Source organism: Callorhinchus milii, unplaced genomic scaffold, assembly GCF_018977255.1.
Source record: "Callorhinchus milii isolate IMCB2004 unplaced genomic scaffold, IMCB_Cmil_1.0 Scaffold162, whole genome shotgun sequence".
Taxonomy (NCBI): domain Eukaryota; kingdom Metazoa; phylum Chordata; class Chondrichthyes; order Chimaeriformes; family Callorhinchidae; genus Callorhinchus; species Callorhinchus milii.
The window spans coordinates 37,062-56,676 of NW_024704903.1; the positions used below are offsets into that span (position 1 = coordinate 37,062).

The 19,615-nt window shown below is 44.7% G+C and overlaps 1 protein-coding gene across 1 annotated transcript; it reads right to left on the reverse strand.

Moving 5' to 3' along the window:
* Positions 1–8,745: 8,745 nt before the first annotated feature.
* On the reverse strand, positions 8,746–9,444 carry LOC121851843 (general transcription factor II-I repeat domain-containing protein 2-like). The gene has a single exon (XM_042345928.1). The coding sequence runs from the start codon at positions 9,442–9,444 to the stop codon at positions 8,746–8,748; it is 699 nt and encodes a 232-aa protein (XP_042201862.1).
* Positions 9,445–19,615: the final 10,171 nt, after the last annotated feature.

A 19,615-nucleotide genomic window follows, 5' to 3' on the forward strand; every position in this document is an offset into this window, starting at 1 on the left:
AAACATGTCAAAGAAGCGCTATGATTGAATGGCTACAATAATGCTCAAATTAACAGAGCAGTGAATACCAAACCTAGACCGAACAGCAATACTGCTGAAAGCGATCAGATTATTAAAACTATTAAAAAATATCAAAGGAACACATTTTTGGGGCATATTTTGAAGCCCCAACATTTTGTACTTCTTCGTATGGTTGATATTAATGCAGAGCAACAACTATAATTTAACACTGAGGTGGTTGAGCCAGATTATTCTATTACAGCTCATTAATTACGCAATAATTACCTGCAATAGAACGAGTAAATGTGCATGGAAGTTAGGTGTTAGTACAATGAAGAGGAAATTCCCATTATGGAAATGACTCGGTCTATACATTTAACAATGTTCCCTAAATTGACCCACTTGTTGAATTAAAATTTACCCCGGTTAAGAAATTAGCAGACACGTTTTAGAATTTGCCAAACAATGTATTTTGCTCAGTTTTATTCCAATCGTGCTATTGGCTCCATGTCATGGGATGAAGTATCCCTGTGCAACTCTCACACAGCAGTGAACCACCTCATGTAAGAGAACAGCTTGTGGAAGGAGATATCATTGCACTACTCATGACATCCCTTCGTGACCGTTTTTTATACACTCGGAGGTTTTGCAATTTCCTACGTGCCACGCAACAACAGAAGTGTTTGCTGGAAGAAGTGTTTGGTAACTGGATAAGACCATCAATGAGAAGCCAGTTTAGTCATGGCTCAGTGACTGAAACCCAGAGTTTAACCCAACATCCGAGCAGCACCACATCAGATCTCTAGACTCCTCAGCACTGGGATACAAATATGGTCAGCACATGCGTACATTACTTCATTTGTGAAATTATGAATTACACCCAAATGAAATGTAGTGTGTGCATTACTCGGACGTACCCACAGGTGCCAGGTTGGGTTCATCCACCTTGGGGATGCTCTGCTCCACGCAGCCTCCTGCTTCCGTGCAGTCCATCCTCTTGATGTCCGAATTCTGGCTGTTACTACTGCTGCAATTGGTTACGCTGGTGGTGGTCTTTCTTCTTTTAATGGACTTACGTCCCCTTCGCTTGTCCTTCTTCTGCTGCAAGGCCATCAATACTTTCATGCTCGTAATAGGATCGAGAGCAGCGTATGGTTTATTCTCACTGACTGATGAAGCAGTTTGTTGACGTGGAACTAGGCCAAAGCATTCAAGAAAATTGGATTTCATGTCATTTATCTTAACGCCACTATCTTTTGTCGAAGCGTAATCATGTTCAGGCTTCGGTCTGTACAAAAACTGTGCGTGAAGACTTTCATGAGTTTTCAAGATTTCAATAGGACATAAAAATCCGCAGAATGAGCACATCTCATAGGGCGACGGTGGCTTCAACACCGCATTGGCAAAACTGCCGTTGTTTACCAAGCCTGGTGCACCCTTTATCAAATAATCCTTTTCGTGGGTCTTCATGTGCCTTTTTAATTTTCCTGGCTGATCAAATTTTCGTCCGCATGTGCCGCACCACTGCTCATGGGTCTCTTTGTGCGTTTTCATGTGGGAATCTAGGCACCATGCCAGTTGGAATTTTTTCCCACAAACGTCACAAGCGATTAGTTTTTTTCCTCTCGTAACTCGATCGGATTGAGCTGGGGTTAAGATTGGTGCTGGTGAAGCGCCATCGATGGTCAAGGCGATTCTCCCAGCACCACTATGACTAGCAGCAGCGGAGATGTTCTCGCACATCTGAAACAAAAGACAAAGGTCACCCGGTGTCATGTGTGTACTCACAAAGGCATACTTAAGGTGACATAACATTCATATATACTAGAACGCATTATACCAGAACTCCACAATATTGCAGTTCCTATCATGTACGATTTTATTCCTCTCATCCACCCAAATAAGATTTTGTTTAACAACAATGACTAACTACCTCCATTTTCCTAATGTTACCCACCAAATAGGCCTTTCTGTATAAATACACCAACAATATAATGGTGGCACCACACGTTCAGTCCACTATTCACAACACTCTGACTCTCAATATCCAAAGAAGATTGTAATATCTTCTTGGTTCTTTCGGTAAAGTCACGTAGAAGGGAAGTAATAAAATAATAAAAATAAAACATAATAAAACAATTCTCACGACGTTTCGGCCACAACGCAAGCAGCCGTCCTCAGGTGAAAACCAGGTCCGTCGAGGCGACAGAGTCTGAATGAAACAGCACACGAGCTTGGAGCATATATATAAGCTGGGCGCATTGACAAAGGAATTTGCATATCAAAAGGAATTTAGCATATTTATGGGAAATGCAGGAATGTGATTAGTACTGCATATGCATGTGCATTATGCAGGATTAACAGCATCAAAGGGAGCTGCAGTTACTGCTGCTGCAGCAGTTGCTGCTGCTGCTGCAGTTTCTGCTGCTGCTGCAGTTGCTGCTGCTGCTGCAGTTGCTGCTGCTGCACTTGCTGCTGCTGCTGCACTTGCTGCTGCTGCTGCACTTGCTGCTGCTGCTGCACTTGCTGCTGCTGCTGCAGTTGCTGCCTTATCCATTTTAATATAACACTATGTATTATTCTACCCACCCTAATGTGTATCATACTGCTATATGTTTACTGTACAATTACGACACCATACATTACTCTGCACACTGCACCATGCCAGTGAGTGGAACGTGGTCTGAAAGTCACCGTAAACGTGAACACAATCAGTTAAGATCCGAAATGGTTTATTACGTCCTTCCAATGATTGCTAAGCCAGAATCCATCTTCTCGGTTGAAATTGTCTCTGTGTTTGTATATGTGGATCGCCTCATGAACGAATCTCTCATGATAGCCAGATGGCTTGCAGAGAACCTCTGTCTTGGAGAAGTCAATGTCATGTGAGCCCACTGAATTGTAACAGTGATCTGCCACGGCTGAGGTGTTTGTCCTACCGTGTTTCAGGTCTGCCTTATGTTCACGGATGCGGTCCGAGACATGTCATTTGGTTTCTCCAATGTAACTGCTACCACAGAGGCAACTTAGTTTGTAGACGCCAGGGTACTGTATGTCTGGAACCACATCTTTTACAGACGGGACCAGATCACGGATTTTATGTACTGTGTTGAATCGGACCTGGATCTTGTGTTTAATCAGGATTTTGGAGATCTTTTTTGTGACCCCAGCAATGTAGGGTAAGGTGATGGTCTTGAAAGGCTCCTCAACAGGATCCTTCTTGATGGTTGGAGTGATGGCTTTGCGGATTGTGTAGTCGGAGTAACCATTAGCCTTAAGAGCTTGGCGTACGTGTTTGAGTTCACTGGAAATGTGTTCATGGTCGGAGATGCATTGGGCTCTATGATATAGAGTCTTGATGAGGGAATTCTTCTGGGATGGATGGTGGTGGGAATCCGGTTTTAGATAAGCATCCGTGTGGGTGGCTTTCCTGTAGACAGAGTGGCTCATTGAACCATCAGGTCTCCGTTTGATTAGGACATCCAAAAAGGGTAGCTTGCCATCATTTTCGACTTCCATGGTGAATCTGATGGCTGGGTGTATGGAATTGATGTGGTCGAGAAATTGGTCTAGAGCAGGCCGGCCATGTGGCCAGATGGTTACTCCGACTACACAATCCGCAAAGCCATCACTCCAACCATCAAGAAGGATCCTGTTGAGGAGCCTTTCAAGACCATCACCTTACCCTACATTGCTGGGGTCACAAAAAAGATCTCCAAAATCCTGATTAAACACAAGATCCAGGTCCGATTCAACACAGTACATAAAATCCGTGATCTGGTCCCGTCTGTAAAAGATGTGGTTCCAGACATACAGTACCCTGGCGTCTACAAACTAAGTTGCCTCTGTGGTAGCAGTTACATTGGAGAAACCAAACGACATGTCTCGGACCGCATCCGTGAACATAAGGCAGACCTGAAACACGGTAGGACAAACACCTCAGCCGTGGCAGATCACTGTTACAATTCAGTGGGCTCACATGACATTGACTTCTCCAAGACAGAGGTTCTCTGCAAGCCATCTGGCTATCATGAGAGATTCGTTCATGAGGCGATCCACATATACAAACACAGAGACAATTTCAACCGAGAAGATGGATTCTGGCTTAGCAATCATTGGAAGGACGTAATAAACCATTTCGGATCTTAACTGATTGTGTTCACGTTTACGGTGACTTTCAGACCACGTTCCACTCACTGGCATGGTGCAGTGTGCAGAGTAATGTATGGTGTCGTAATTGTACAGTAAACATATAGCAGTATGATACACATTAGGGTGGGTAGAATAATACATAGTGTTATATTAAAATGGATAAGGCAGCAAGTGCAGCAGCAGCAGCAAGTGCAGCAGCAGCAGCAAGGCAGCAGCAGCAAGTGCAGCAGCAGCAGCAAGTGCAGCAGCAGCAGCAAGTGCAGCAGCAGCAGCAAGTGCAGCAGCAGCAGCAACTGCAGCAGCAGCAGAAACTGCAGCAGCAGCAACTGCTGCAGCAGCAGTAACTGCAGCTCCCTTTGATGCTGTTAATCCTGCATAATGCACATGCATATGCAGTACTAATCACATTCCTGCATTTCCCATAAATATGCTAAATTCCTTTTGATATGCAAATTCCTTTGTCAATGCGCCCAGCTTATATATATGCTCCAAGCTCGTGTGCTGTTTCATTCAGACTCTGTCGCCTCGACGGACCTGGTTTTCACCTGAGGACGGCTGCTTGCGTTGTGGCCGAAACGTCGTGAGAATTGTTTTATTATGTTTTATTTTTATTATTTTATTACTTCCCTTCTACGTGACTTTACCGAAAGAACCAAGAAGATGAATCCCTGCAGTCACGAAAGCTTTAAATCGAAAGATTGTAATATCATTTCTGTACGAGGGCCCGTCAAAAAGTTTTGAGAATGGACACTTTTTTACAAACAACTACGTAAAATAGTCTTCAATAAAAGTACAGTATAGTACTATTAATGGCACTAATAAGTCAACGTCATTTTCTCTCATGCTAATTATTAAAATGTTAACTAGTTACCCAGGAAAGCCTCATTGAGTCTAAGTAGTGCATTTTCAGAAAGGTCCCATTGCTTTGAGATGTTTGTGTGAGTGGAACCCAGAAAGACCCCACTTGCATATGGGGAAATAACACAACTCAGCACAGATAGATGCAACCCACAAACTCAAAGCATTCCCTGTTCAACAAGCATTGAAATCAAGTCGTTTTCTTTTTACCAGAGTACTTTATGGAATCCTCAAGAATAAATGCATTTTTAGAAGTATAAAACTATACTTTAAGATGTGTGAGATTGTAATTCTGCAGATGCAAGCACAGGTAAACTCGTGCCTGCATATAGATTCTGGGCCTCCTCACTTCACCAAACCCGCATTGACCGGCATGGTGAAGTATGGTTAAACAACTCCCACGAACGACATGGTGTGGGGGAGGCCTCTATCAAAACGCCGGATCGACAAAGGGCTGATACATGTCACGACATTGTTCGTTAAGACCGTTCTCTAGTCAGCACAAGCCGTCTATGTAGAGTTGTAGACAATAGAGGGCACGACACACGTGTACACGATGTGTGTGCGCGTATATTCAGCGTGTGCATCACGTAATAATTATATAAGGTCGCGATTATGCTCAAAACGAACCAAATGTATAACATCACGAATAACTTTGGAGGTCTGCGGAGCCTGAACAATATTTGAAGTAGACACTGACCCTTGCCACGAGTTCTTATGAACTATAACTAAACTATAAACTATTTCTATTTTACCAGGTAAGGCCCACTGAGCTTTATAGCTCTTATCAGAAGCGACCTGGCCACAAACGACAGCTCAACTTAGTGGCTTATCATGTGGACATTTATAGCAGCCAAGTACTCTTCTAAACTCACGTTTCTAAATGTGGAGGGGAAAGCCGAAGGACCAGGAGAAGAATCTATGCGACCACGGGGGAAATAAAAATGTACAAATACAGAGCAGGCGTCAGGGTCGTGATGGAACCTGCACGCTGCTGTAGGCCTGGCGAGGTAGTTAACATCTCGCCACCGCGGCGCCCCTGATTAAAAGCTTAGCCGTGTCCAGCAAGGTTATTGACGCACATCACTCGACTCACGGCACCACAAGTGATGCAATAAACAAATAAAACAACAATAAAGTAGAGAGGCGCTACTTACATTGAACAATGTTGTTGTTAACTTTAAAAGGAGCGCGCTTGTCGGGGTTGGAGTCCAGGGTTCGCGTTCTCCTCTGCGATTGGTCAGCGCAGGGTGACACGCCACGCCCCCTTTGGTTATTGCACGCCCCTACGTAGGCGCGAGACTCCTCCCACTTCCTGGATAAGCCACGCCCCTCGCGGCTATGCCCCGCCCACTGTCGGCAAGCCACGCCCCGCGGATCGGGCCAAGCTCACCCCACGGTTAAAGCCCCACATCCACAATCGGAATCTTTATTCACAGACAGTCCTCGACTTACGAACGCCCAAATTACAAACAGCCGCACTTCAGAACCAACTGACATGAAATATTAATTATTTTATATCGCCTGACAACGCGAACTCGCGCTGTGAGTGAGTGAGTGCGTGTGAGTGAGACAGTGAGAGAGTGAGAGGTCGACTCAGCCTCAGATGGGTACCTGGTGCGGTGTGGAGTGAACATCGCCACTGGGGGAGACAAAGGCGGCCGTGGAGGCGAATCCTCCACGTGCTCACCGACACACTCACCACGCATCTCACCAACCTCACTCACCAACCCAATCACACCTTACCAACCGCACTCACCTCTCAAATCCCACCTGGCAGCATCTGCACGCCACGTTGGTGGCCAGCAGATGGCAGCATCTCCACGCCATATTCTTTACGTCGATAGAAAAAAAAAATCATGAATTGAAAATATTAAAAGTTTTTATTATTTTAAATTCATTATTTTAAAATAAATAAATAAATCGTTAATTTTATTTTATTTTCATTTTTTAACTACGTGACTTTCCTGAAAGAACCAAGAATATGAATGTGGGTTTTTTGTTTTTATTATTTTATATTTCACATTTTTATTTTGTATTTTTTATTTCAATTTTTTTTTTGTCGACGTTACTTTACCGAAAGAACCAAGAATATGAATTCCTGAAGTCACGAAAGTTTAAGTCAAAATCGACACGCCCCATTGGTGGCCGGCAGGTGGCAGCATCTACACCCCCCACATTGGTCGCCACTCTTGTGGCGTGTCGATGGTGCCAGGTGTGATTGGGTTGGTGCAGGGGTGGGCAAACTTTTTCACTCGCGGGCCACAATGGGTTCTAAAATTTGACAGAGGGGCCGGGCCAGAAACAGATGGATGGAGTGTTTGTGTGAACTAATATAAATGACATGTAAAAATTATTACATGAAAGGATTTGGCCTTTAACAGGTAGCAAAGCATTTATTTGCAAGGCAATTTAACAAATTGCACGAACATGAACAATACAAAAACATGTCGTAACGTGACTGATCAAACATCATTTAAACATCTGAGGCCTGCGCCCAAACCAATTACCTCACTTGAACTTTTTTATTATCTACATTAACAGGTTAGAGCAGCCACGCAGGCTGTGTGATGGAGATTTGGCTCCAACCTCGCTGCAGCAACACAATCACTTTCAGTTTCAGTGGGAACAGTGTTGTTGATCTCCCATTTTTGCCAGTGCATCCAAGTCTGGAGTTATTTTGGTTGTGGCAATTCTCAGGATAGATCTGAGGTGCTGATCCGTTAACTTTGATCTGTGACGGGCTTTGTTGGCGTTCATGACGCTGAATGTCTGCTCACACACATAAGTCGAGCCAAACAAAGTCAGTATCTTCTGTGCAGTCCTCCGGAGGTTTGGAAACGTGGCTCTGTTAAGTGAAGCATAAAAGTCATTCAGTTTAACAGAGTTGAACTTCTCCTTTAGGACGGAGTCAGACTGAAGATCTATCAGTTCCAACTGCAGCTCCTGTGGTGCTGTTTCAGGGTCTTGTGACAGGGGACAGGACACCAGCTGAAGTGACTGTTCAATTCTAGATTTGAAGCTTTCGTGACTGCAAGGATTCATACTCTTAGTTGTTTCGGTAAAGTCACGTAGGTAAAAAATGAAATTAATAAAAATAAAAACAATAAAATCACGACGTTTCGGAGGCAACACAAGTCTCCGTCATCAGGTGGGACCGTCACAGCCAGATTTGCTGCATCAAGTGAGGCAAGGATTCAAGATGTAATCCCTTAAATGCAAGTTGAGGGGGAGGAGAGGGGGGGGGAGCTCATCAGAATGTGGTAGCCAATGAATGGAACGTATCGGGAGGGGGAGGGGGGCGGGGCCAAAAGAATGGACGACGTGGTACACGAGAGTCGGCGACGTGGACGTGGTTGTGCGCAAGCAACTACTGCTGCACACGCCAACGTATTGGATGGAGAGGGGGAGGGGAGGTCAAAAGAGAGTGTGGGGTGCAAGTGTACGTGGACATGTGTGTGTACAAGCAACTGTTGATACACATGATAGAAAAGAACGAAAATGCCCATGTTTATACCAGTGCTGGCTGAACAATAAAGAGAGTACTTTACCGAGTGTTAACATCCCCAGTGTTTAACATTACATCTTGAATCCTTGCCTCACTTGATGCAGCAAATCTGGCTGTGACGGTCCCACCTGATGACGGAGACTTGTGTTGCCTCCGAAACGTCGTGATTTTTATTGTTTTTATTTTTATTAATTTAATTTTTTACCTACGTGACTTTACCGAAAGAACTAAGAGTATGACTGTTCAATGTTTTCGACATCAGAGAACCTATGGCAGAATTCTTTGTGCAGGTCCTCAAGTGATTTGCTGTATTTTTTTGCGTTTCGCGGTGCCTCTTCCTGCATGGCAAGTGTGGGGAAATGAGCGAAAGATTTGTTCGCAATTTGTCCGGAGAACAAAGTGAGCTTGGATTTGAAGGCTTTCACATGTTTGTACATGTCGTGAACAAACTGATCTTTCCCCTGCAGTTTCACATTCAGCTCATTCATGTGTGAAAATATGTCCACAGCAAACGCAAAGTCACTAAGCCAGTTCTTGTCGCTTAGCTCAGGGAATTCGTCAGATTTCCCCATCAACTCCAAAAATGCGATGATATCTTCTTTCAGCTCCCACACTCGTTGTAACACTTTCCCCAAACTTAACCAGCGGACACGAGAGTGGTACAGCAAGTCCTGATGATCCGCATCAGTTTCCTCCAGGAACGCAATAAACTGACGGTGCTGAAGTCCCCTTGCTCGAATAAAGTTCACCAATTTTACGACTGGATTCACGACATGATTAAGCTGCAATACAGACTTACACAGGGATTCCTGATGTATGATGTAGTGAAGGAAAATACGATCCTGGACAGGGTTTTCCTCTTTCACTTTATCCTGGATTCTTTTCAGCAGCCCAACATTTTTTCCAGTTAAATTTGGGAGATCCATCCATTGTGACATTGACAAGTTTACTCAAAGGTAGCGTCATTCTTTCGATGACAGCAGATACCTGGTTATACAAGTCCTCTCCCCGCGTTGTTCCTTTCAGGGAATCCATGGTCAAACACTCCTCTGTTATCGCAAAACTGTCGTCAATGCCTCGGATAAAAATGAGGAGCTGAGCAGTGTCTTTTACGTCCGTACTTTCATCCAGTGCGAGTGAATATAATTCAAAGGAATCAGACTTTTTGTTTAATTGACTGGCTATATTTTTATCAATCAGTTCCACACGGCGATTCACAGTCCTGCGTGATAAACTGACTTTTTCAAATTTGCTTTTGATCTCCGGACACAAGATGTCTGCTGTCTGTACCATGTATTCTTTTACAAACTTGCTTTCGGAGAAAGTGGTAATGAGTGGTAATGTTGGTGAGAAGACGTTTTTAAAGAAAATTGATATCGAAGTGAAGAAGGAAATTATTGAAAAGTTTGTATAATTAATGATTTTTCAAACTTTAATTATGTTTTCTGTGCTTAAAACTCTTTTTAAAAACCTGTGGGGTCTCGAACGGTCTCGTGAAATTCGGAGAGAACTCGGAGTTAAGTTTTGTTGAATTACACAAAGCGTAACAGTTATGTATATAACTTTTGCTATATAAAATTCCTAGTAAGATATTAATTTTGTGATGTAGTCATAGTAATTTTTATAGAGCGAAAGCACTGAGTACGTAATTCGCTAACATAAGAACCCGTTAATCTCTTCTCGCATCATTCATACGATGATGCGGTGAAGTAAGCGTTCATACGATTTTACAGTGAATGCTTCAAAAACAATACTGTACCCAAATATTACTGTTAACTTACTTTCAATAGAAACATGAATTTCTCATACGAATATTCTCTCTCTCTCCCGGTCAACGTGCGCCATCTATAGGGGAAATGGGGGCATTACAGGAGGAAGGTAAAATTTAATTTAATAATATTTGGACAAGTTCGGCGGGCCGGATTAAATAGCCCAACTGGCCGTATATGCCCCACGGGCCGTACTTTGCCCATGTCTGGCCTAGGTACACAGCCTAGATACACTACTCTGGCTACACTACTCTGGCGACACTGGCCCTCACAGCGTCCCGGCTCTTACAAGAACAAGCGGGACGAGGGGGTCCAGGGTCCTAAGCTGGCTGGCTGGCGGGTCTTGGGTCTTGAGCTGCGACTAGCCCCGATCGGCCAGGGAGCTGCCCTTTTATGCCTCGTCCCCAACGAGGGGTGGGGTTGTGTGCGCCTCCAGATATCCCACAGAGCACACACAGCCCCCCCGTTGGTGGCGCCAAGGGGCTTAACTGTCTGGGGTGCCTGGGATCCTAGCGCCTGGCGCCGAGGGCTTATCTGTCAAGGGTCCCAGAGCCCCCAGCAGCCCCTCCCCTCTTATGGCACTACACAGGTGGAGTGCAAAAGCAAAGTGGATGTATGATTGTATCTTCATTGTGGGATTCATCTCGCAGTGGATTGATATGAGCTTCAGGTATCCACGTGCAGACGGGCAATAAACACTGGGGCCACCTGGCGGAAAATGTTTGCCGGTGCACATTGGGACCGGCTCACACGTCACTGGCCCCAGGCAGCCCCCAGCCACTGGCGTGCAACGCAGCGAAGGCAATCTCCCACCAATGAGAACCACGCACAACCCAGGGTGCAGTCCTATAACTTGGACTCGCAAACACAACAAAACCCGTAGCTGTCAACCCACACGGTTTACCCGTATTCTGTTGGGGGAAAGTGAGTTTTCAGGTCCATACGGCACACAGCCGTTTCAAAACGGGCAACATTTGTGTTAAGTCTATTTGTGTGTGCTTCTCCCTTGTGATGGGACTTTGTAGGATGAACGTTGAGATTTATAAGGGGCACGGGGTGACCAACAAGGTCTGAATTGGTCTGTGATAAGAGAGGCAATGATAAGGGGTTGCCAGCTATGCAAACCCCACACAATACAAAACGCCAAGCGGCCAGCAAAAACAAAATAATACATAACTGTCCAATGAGTAATTAGATAATTAAGATCATAGAAACACGTTCCTTAAATTGATTAAGTTTATTGTTGCAAGAGTTTGGGAAAATAGGAAGACCGGGTGGGGATTCCAGAGTGGAGCAGTGCAAACTGATAAAGCTGAAAAGAGTGAGGTGACCTGCATGGTGGTGAGCGGGTGGGTGAGTAAATGGGTGAGTGTTTGAGTAAACGAGTGGATGAATGTGTGATAGGGTGATTGAGTCAGTGACCGGATGTGTGGGTGACTGGATGAGTGGGTTACTTGGATGAGTGGGTGAGTGAATTAGTGACGAGTTGAGTGGGTGATAGGGTGATTGAGATGAGTGGGTGACTGGATGAGTGTGTGATAGGGTGGTTGAGTCAGTGACCGCATGCGTGGGTGATTGGATGAGTGGGTGAGTAGATGAGTGGGTGAGTGGGTGAGTTGATGAGTGGGTGAGTGGATGAGTGGGTGAGTGGATGAGTGGGTGAGTGGGTGAGTGGGTGAGTGGAGGCGTGGGTGAGTGGATGCGTGGGTGACTGGATGAGTGGGTGACTGGATAAGTGGGTGACTGGATGAGTGGGTGATGGGGTAATTGCGTGGGTGACTGGATGAGTGTGTGATAGGGTGATTGAGTGAGTGACTAGATGATTTAGTGACTGGATGAGTGGGTGATTGGGTGAGTGGGTGAGTGGATGAGTGGGTGAGTGGATGCGTGGGTGATTGAATGGGTGACTAGATGAGTGGATGAGTGGGTGAGTAGATGAGTGGGTGGGTGAGTGGATGAGTGGGTGGGTGAGTGAGTGGATGCGTGGGTGATTGAATGGGTGACTGGATGAGTGGGTGATAGAGTGATTAAGTGAGTGGGTGACTGGATGAGTGGGTGATAGGGTGATTGAGATGAGTGGGTGACTGGATGAGTGTGTGATTGAATTAGTGACGAGTTGAGTGGGTGATAGGGTGATTGAGATGAGTGGGTGACTGGATGAGTGTGTGATAGGGTGATTGAGTCAGTGACCGCATGCGTGGGTGACTGGATGAGTGGGTTACTGGATGAGTGGGTGAGTGGATGCGTGGGTGACTGGATGAGTGGGTGACTGGATGAGTGGGTGACTGGATAAGTGGGTGACTGGATGAGTGGGTGATAGGGTAATTGCGTGAGTGACTGGATGAGTGTGTGATAGGGTGATTGAGTGAATGACTAGATGATTTAGTGACTGGATGATTTAGTGACTGGATGAGCTAGTGACTGGATGAGTGGGTGATTGAGTGAGTGGGTGATTGAATGGGTGACTAGATGAGTGGGTGACTGGATGAGTGGGTGAGTGGATGATTGGGTGACTGGATGAGTGGGTGACTGGATGAGTGGGTGAGTGGATGAGTGGGTGAGTGGATGAGTGGGTGGGTGAGTGGATGAGTGGGTGGGTGAGTGAGTGGATGCGTGAGTGATTGAATGGGTGACTGGATGAGTGGGTGACTGGATGAGTGGGTGACTGGATGAGTGGGTGACTGGATGAGTGGGTGATAGGGTAATTGCGTGGGTGACTGGATGAGTGTGTGATAGGGTGATTGAGTGAGTGGGTGACTGGATGAGTGGGTTACTGGATGAGTGGGTGAGTGGATGCGTGGGTGACTGGATGAGTGGGTGACTGAATGAGTGGGTGACTGGATGAGTGGGTTATAGGGTAATTGCTTGGGTGACTGGATGAGTGTGTGATAGGGTGATTGAGTGAGTGGGTGACTGGATGAGTGGATGACTGGATGAGTGGGTGATTGAGTGAGTGGGTGACTGAATGAGTGTGTGATTGAGTGAGTGGGTGACCGAGTTGTTTAGTTGAGTGGGTTGTTGTGAACTGCAGTGAGGCGCGGTGGTTGAACGCGGAGTGGAAGAGACGAAGCGGTCAAAGTGTCTGGTAGACCGAGTCCCTTAACGTGGGTGGAGGGGGAATCAACGAGGTGAAGTTCACTGCAACATTCACCACGGTGGTGGTAGTAGTCACAGCGAAAAAACGAGTGATACTGGTGCGCGTGGAAAGATGAATTAATGACAGGAGGTGAAGTGGTGACGTGGCGTAGTGAGGAGGCGAGGTGGCATGGTGAGGAGGTGTAGAGGAGGGTGCCCCGCTCTTGGCATTGATCTTTGTGAACACGTGTCCACGCCCCGTCTCGTAGCTCTGCCCGGTGCTGATGCAGCCTCCACCGGCCGCAGCGCCCAGCGGCCTCGCCGAGTCCGTGCCCAGCTCCGCTCTGAGGAAGCTCTCCATTGCGCTCTGTCTGCTCGCAGCGACAAACACAACGATTAACTCCACCCCCCCGCCCCCCCCCCCCCCCCGTGGCCTCTAACAGACTTATTTCCTATGGAGAGGTGATTTCTTTAAACAAAAGGAAGGAGCAGCAATGGGCTCTCCTTTATCTCCTGCTATAGCGAATCTGTACATGGAAAACTTTGAAGCAAGAGCACTTGCTTCAAGTACATTAAAACCATCTTTTTGGTTTAGTTGTTGTCTGCCCACATGGTAATGATACACTTAATGAATGAATGTCTAAATCAGAACCGGCCCTAGACCTTTGGGGGCCCTAAGCAAAATTTGGTTGGAGGCCCCTTTGATGTATGATTTTTTTCACCCACGAGCTAGCAGTGACTCTAGGGGGCCCTCTGCTGGCCACGGGGCCCTTTGAAATTGCAAGGGTCGCTTAGTGGCTGGGCCGGCTCTGGTCTAAATCATCTCAATTAACAAAACCCGGCCATACAGTTGACCATGGAAATGGAGGTGAATAACACACTCCCTTTCCTGGATATTTTGCTCGGACGAGGCCTAAATGGTAAAATAACACACTGCGTTTACCGAAAGGGAACCCCGCACAGAAATCATCTCTCATCAAGACGCTCATACATCAGGCTGAAACAATGTCAGATGGTGAAAGTCTGAGGAGAGAGATTAAACATGTCAAAGAAGCGCTACGATTGAATGGCTACAATAATGCTCAAATTAACAGAGCAGTGAATACCAAACCTAGATCGAACAGCAATACTGCTGAAAGCGATCAGATCATTAAAACAATTAAAATACCACATATCGCGGGAGTAACTGACAAATTAGTTCTAGTTTTGGAAAAACAAAAAATCTAAGTAAGATTTGGAATGGTACACAAGTTTTTTTTTAATCTGGTACTAAAGATGAATTGCCTAAGTTATCAACATATGGTGTGTATCGGAATAATTGCTTATGTGGCAGATGTTATATTGGACAGAAGGGACATAACATTAGCGTAAGACTAAAAGAACACCAAATAATTATTAAACATAACTGTTGGAAGTTGCAGAACATGCTTTCCAACAACGACACTCAAATTAATCTTCTTGGTTCTTTCGGTAAAGTCACGTAGAAGGGAAGTAATAAAATAAAAAATAAAAAACATAATAATATTACTTTATTTTATCATATTAGATTATTATATTATATTATTTTATTATGTTTTCTTTTTATTATTTTATTACTTCCCTTCTATGTGACTTTACCGAAAGAACCAAGAAGATGAATCCCTGCAGTCACGAAAGCTTTAAATCGAAGACACTCAAATTATTTTGATAACAATGAAGTTTGTGTAAAACTAATTATTACTGGCCAAGACAAATTCGCGAATCCATTGAAACTGACAGAAATACAAATAATTTTAACCGCTCTGACAGCTACAGGCTTCGTGCGGCTGGAAGCGTGTTATTAAGTAATTGTGATTGTAAGATGAGGAGATGAAGGCAGAAGAAGACGTGGGGCGATGTGGTGATGCGGTCGAACGTGGTGGCCCGTGGAGCGGAGGGAGAGATGGCGCGGGACGGGGCGGTGTGGAGAAGGTGGCAAGGACGGCGGACCCCACGTGAGTGGAACAAACGCGTGGAAGAAGAAGACATCTTACATTTATCATTACTTATAGAGGAAACATACTAATTAAATGATCACTAATCAATTATATAATTTATACTTACGCGATCTAACCCAAAAAAACTTTGATATGAAATTAGGGCAATTTATTAAACATATTGTATACAAGAAAATACAGCAATTGACTAAAAATAGAGGTTACCTCGGCAGCAGTGAACATGACGGAATTTCATCATGGAAATGTCCGCAGCACAAAACCTTGAGTTCATCGCCCCACACGTGGTACCTCAGCCTCAGGATGAAATAAATCATCAGGAAGTTCTCCGTGTGCATCGTGCGCGCTCCAAATCCGTAGTTGGGCCGCTGTCTTGGCACCCAGCCAGCCGCCTTCTCTTCTTGGGGCCGTCGGAGTCGAGCGCGCTATCGAAGGGCACGTGGTGAACGCTCAGGACGTGTCTCTTGAGCTGCGACTTCTGTGTCGCTCTGTACGAGCAGTCACTGCACGGGAAGGGCTTTTCCTCTGGAACACAAGACATCCACCATTGAGCACACGCACGGGCTAATCCATCATTTATTCATCACCATGCAGTGGATGCCATAACATCACTATGTACATGGGACGTGTTATCAATCACGGTTGCTGACCTCAGGCCCAAAGGCCCAAAATGCCAAATGGCCAGCAACAAATACCTCCGATTAGCACGGTTGGCTACGTATGGTACGAAAGAAGTTCAACATACGTATAAATAGTAGAAAAGCAAGAAACCGATTTCCTGAAAAATATCAAAAGAACACATTTTTGGGGCTTATTTTGAAGCCCCAACATTTTGCACTTCTTCGTATGGTTGATATTGATGCAGAGCAACAACTATAATTTAACACTGAGGTGGTTAAGCCAGATTATTCTATTACAGCTCATTAATTAGCAATAATTACCTGCAATAGAACGAGTAAATGTGCATGGAAGTTAGGTGTTAGTACAATGAAGAGGAAATTCCCATTATGGAAATGACTCGGTCTATTCATTTAACAATGTTCCCTAAATTGACCCAGTTGTTTAAATCAAATTTACCCCGGTTAAGAAATTAACAGACACTTTTTGGAATTTGTCAAACAATGTATCTTGCTCAGTTTCATTCCAATCGTGCTATTGGTTCCATATCATGAGATGAAGTATCCCTGTGCAACTCTCACACAGCAGTGAACCACCTCATGTAAGAGAACAGCTTGTGGAAGGAGATATCATTGCACTACTCATGACATCCCTTCGTGACCGTTTTTTATACACTCGGAGGTTTTTCAATTTCCTACGTGCCACGCAACAACAGAAGTGTTTGCTGGAAGAAGTGTTTGGTAACTGGATAAGACCATCAATGAGAAGCCAGTTTAGTCATGGCTCAGTGACTGAAACCCAGAGTTTAACCCAACATCCGAGCAGCACCACATCAGATCTCTAGACTCCTCAGCACTGGGTTACAAATATGGTCAGCACATGCGTACATTACTTCATTTGTGAAATTATGAATTACACCCAAATGAAATGTAGTGTGTGCATTACTCGGACGTACCCAAAGGTGCCAGGTTGGGTTCATCCACCTTAGGGATGCTCTGCTCCACGCAGCCTCCTGCTTCCGTGCAGTCCATCCTCTTGATGTCCGAATTCTGGCTGTTACTACTGCTGCAATTGGTTACGCTGGTGGTGGTCTTTCTTCTTTTAATTGACTTACGTCCCCTTCGCTTTTCCTTCTTCTGCTGCAAGGCCATCAATACTTTCATGCTCGTAATAGGATCGAGAGCAGCGTATGGTTTATTCTCACTGACTGATGAAGCAGTTTGTTGACGTGGAACTAGGCCAAAGCATTCAAGAAAATTGGATTTCATGTCATTTATCTTAACGCCACTATCTTTTGTCGAAGCGTAATCATGTTCAGGCTTCGGTCTGTACAAAAACTGTGCGTGAAGACTTTCATGAGTTTTCAAGATTTCAATAGGACATAAAAATCCGCAGACTGAGCACATCTCATAGGGCGACGGTGGCGTCAACACCGCATTGGCAAAACTGCCGTTATTCACCAAGCCTGGTGCACCCTTTATCAAATAATCCTTTTCGTGGGTCTTCATGTGCCTTTTTAATTTTCCTGGCTGATCAAATATTTGTCCGCATGTGATGCACCACTGCTCATGGGTCTCCTTGTGCGTTTTGAGGTGGGAATCTAGGCACCATGCCAGTTGGAATTTTTTCCCACAAACGTCACAAGAGATTAGTTTTTTCCCTCTTGTAACTCGATCAGATTGAGGTGGGGTTAAGATGGGTGCTGATGAAGCGCCATCGATGGTCAAGGCGATTCTCCCAGCACCACTATGACTCGCAGCGGAGTTGTTCTCGCACATCTGAAACAAAAGACAAAGGTCACCCGTGTCATGTGTGTACTCACAAAGGCATACTTAAGGTGGCATAAGATTAATATATACTAGAACGCATTATACCAAAACTCCACATTATTGCAGTTCCTATCATGTACGATTTTATTCCTCTAATCCACCCAAATAAGATTTTGTTTAACAACAATGACTAACTAAATTTCGATTTAAAGCTTTCGTGACTGCAGGGATTCATCTTCTTGGTTCTTTCGGTAAAGTCACGTAGAAGGGAAGTAATAAAATAATAAAAATAAAACATAATAAAATAAAATAATTCTCACGACGTTTCGGCTACAACGCAAGCAGCCGTCTTCAGGTGAAGAAGACGGCTGCTTGCGTTGTAGCCGAAACGTCGTGAGAATTATTTTATTTTATTATGTTTTATTTTTATTATTTTATTACTTCCCTTCTACGTGACTTTACCGAAAGAACCAAGAAAATGACTAACTACCTCCATTTTCCTAATGTTACCCACCAAATAGGCCTTTCTGTATAAACACACCAACAATATAATGGTGGCATCACACGTTCAGTCCACTATTCACAACACTCTGACTCGCAATCTCCAAAGAAAATTGTAATATCATTTCTGTACGAGGGCCCGTCAAAAAGTTTTGAGAATGGACACTTTTTTATAAACAACTACGTAAAATAGTATTCAATAAAAGTACAGTATAGTACTACTAATGGCACTAATAAGTCAACGTCATTTTCTCTCATGCTAATTATTACAATGTTAACTAGTTACCCAGGAAAGCCTCATTGAGTCTAAGTACTGCATTTTCAGAAAGGTCTCATTGCATTGAGATGTTTGTGTGAGTGGAACCCAGAAAGACCCCACCTTGCATTTGGGGAAATAACACAACTCAGCACAGATAGATGCAACCCACAAACTCAAAGCATTCCCTGTTCAACAAGCATTCAAATCAAGTCGTTTTCTTTTTACCACAGTACTTTATGGAATCCTCAAGAATAAATGTATTTCTAGAAGTATTAAACTATACTTGAAGATGTGTGAGATTGTAATTCTGCAGATGCAAGCACAGGTAAACTCGTGCCTGCATATAGATTCTGGGCCTCCTCACTTCACCAAACCCGCATTGACCGGCATGGTGAAGTATGGTTAAACAACTCCCACGAACGACATGGTGTGGGGGAGGCCTCTATCAAAACGCCGGATCGACAAAGGGCTGATACATGTCACGACATTGTTCGTTAAGACCGTTCTCTAGTCAGCACAAGCCGTCTATGTAGAGTTGTAGACAATAGAGGGCACGACACACGTGTACACGATGTGTGTGTGCGTATATTCAGCGTGTGCATCACGTAATAATTATATAAGGTCGCGATTATGCTCAAAACGAACCAAATGTATAACATCACGAATAACTTTGGAGGTCTGCAGACCTGAACAATATTTGAAGTAGACACTGACCCTTGCCACGAGTTCTTATGAACTATAACTAAACTATAAACTATTTCTATTTTACCAGGTAAGGCCCACTGAGCTTTATAGCTCTTATCAGAAGCGACCTGGCCACAAACGACAGCTCAACTTAGTGGCTTATCATGTGGACATTTATAGCAGCCAAGTACTCTTCTAAACTCACGTTTCTAAATGTGGAGGGGAAAGCCGAAGGACCAGGAGAAGAATCTATGCGACCACGGGGGAAATAAAAATGTACAAATACAGAGCAGGCGTCAGGGTCGTGATGGAACCTGCACGCTGCTGTAGGCCTGGCGAGGTAGTTAACATCTCGCCACCGCGGCGCCCCTGATTAAAAGCTTAGCCGTGTCCAGCAAGGTTATTGACGCACATCACTCGACTCACGGCACCACAAGTGATGTAATAAA

Coding starts and splice junctions, on each gene's coding strand:
- LOC121851843 (XM_042345928.1), bottom strand. CDS start 9,444: ATGGATCTCCCAAATTTAACTGGAAAAAATGTTGGGCTGCTGAAAAGA.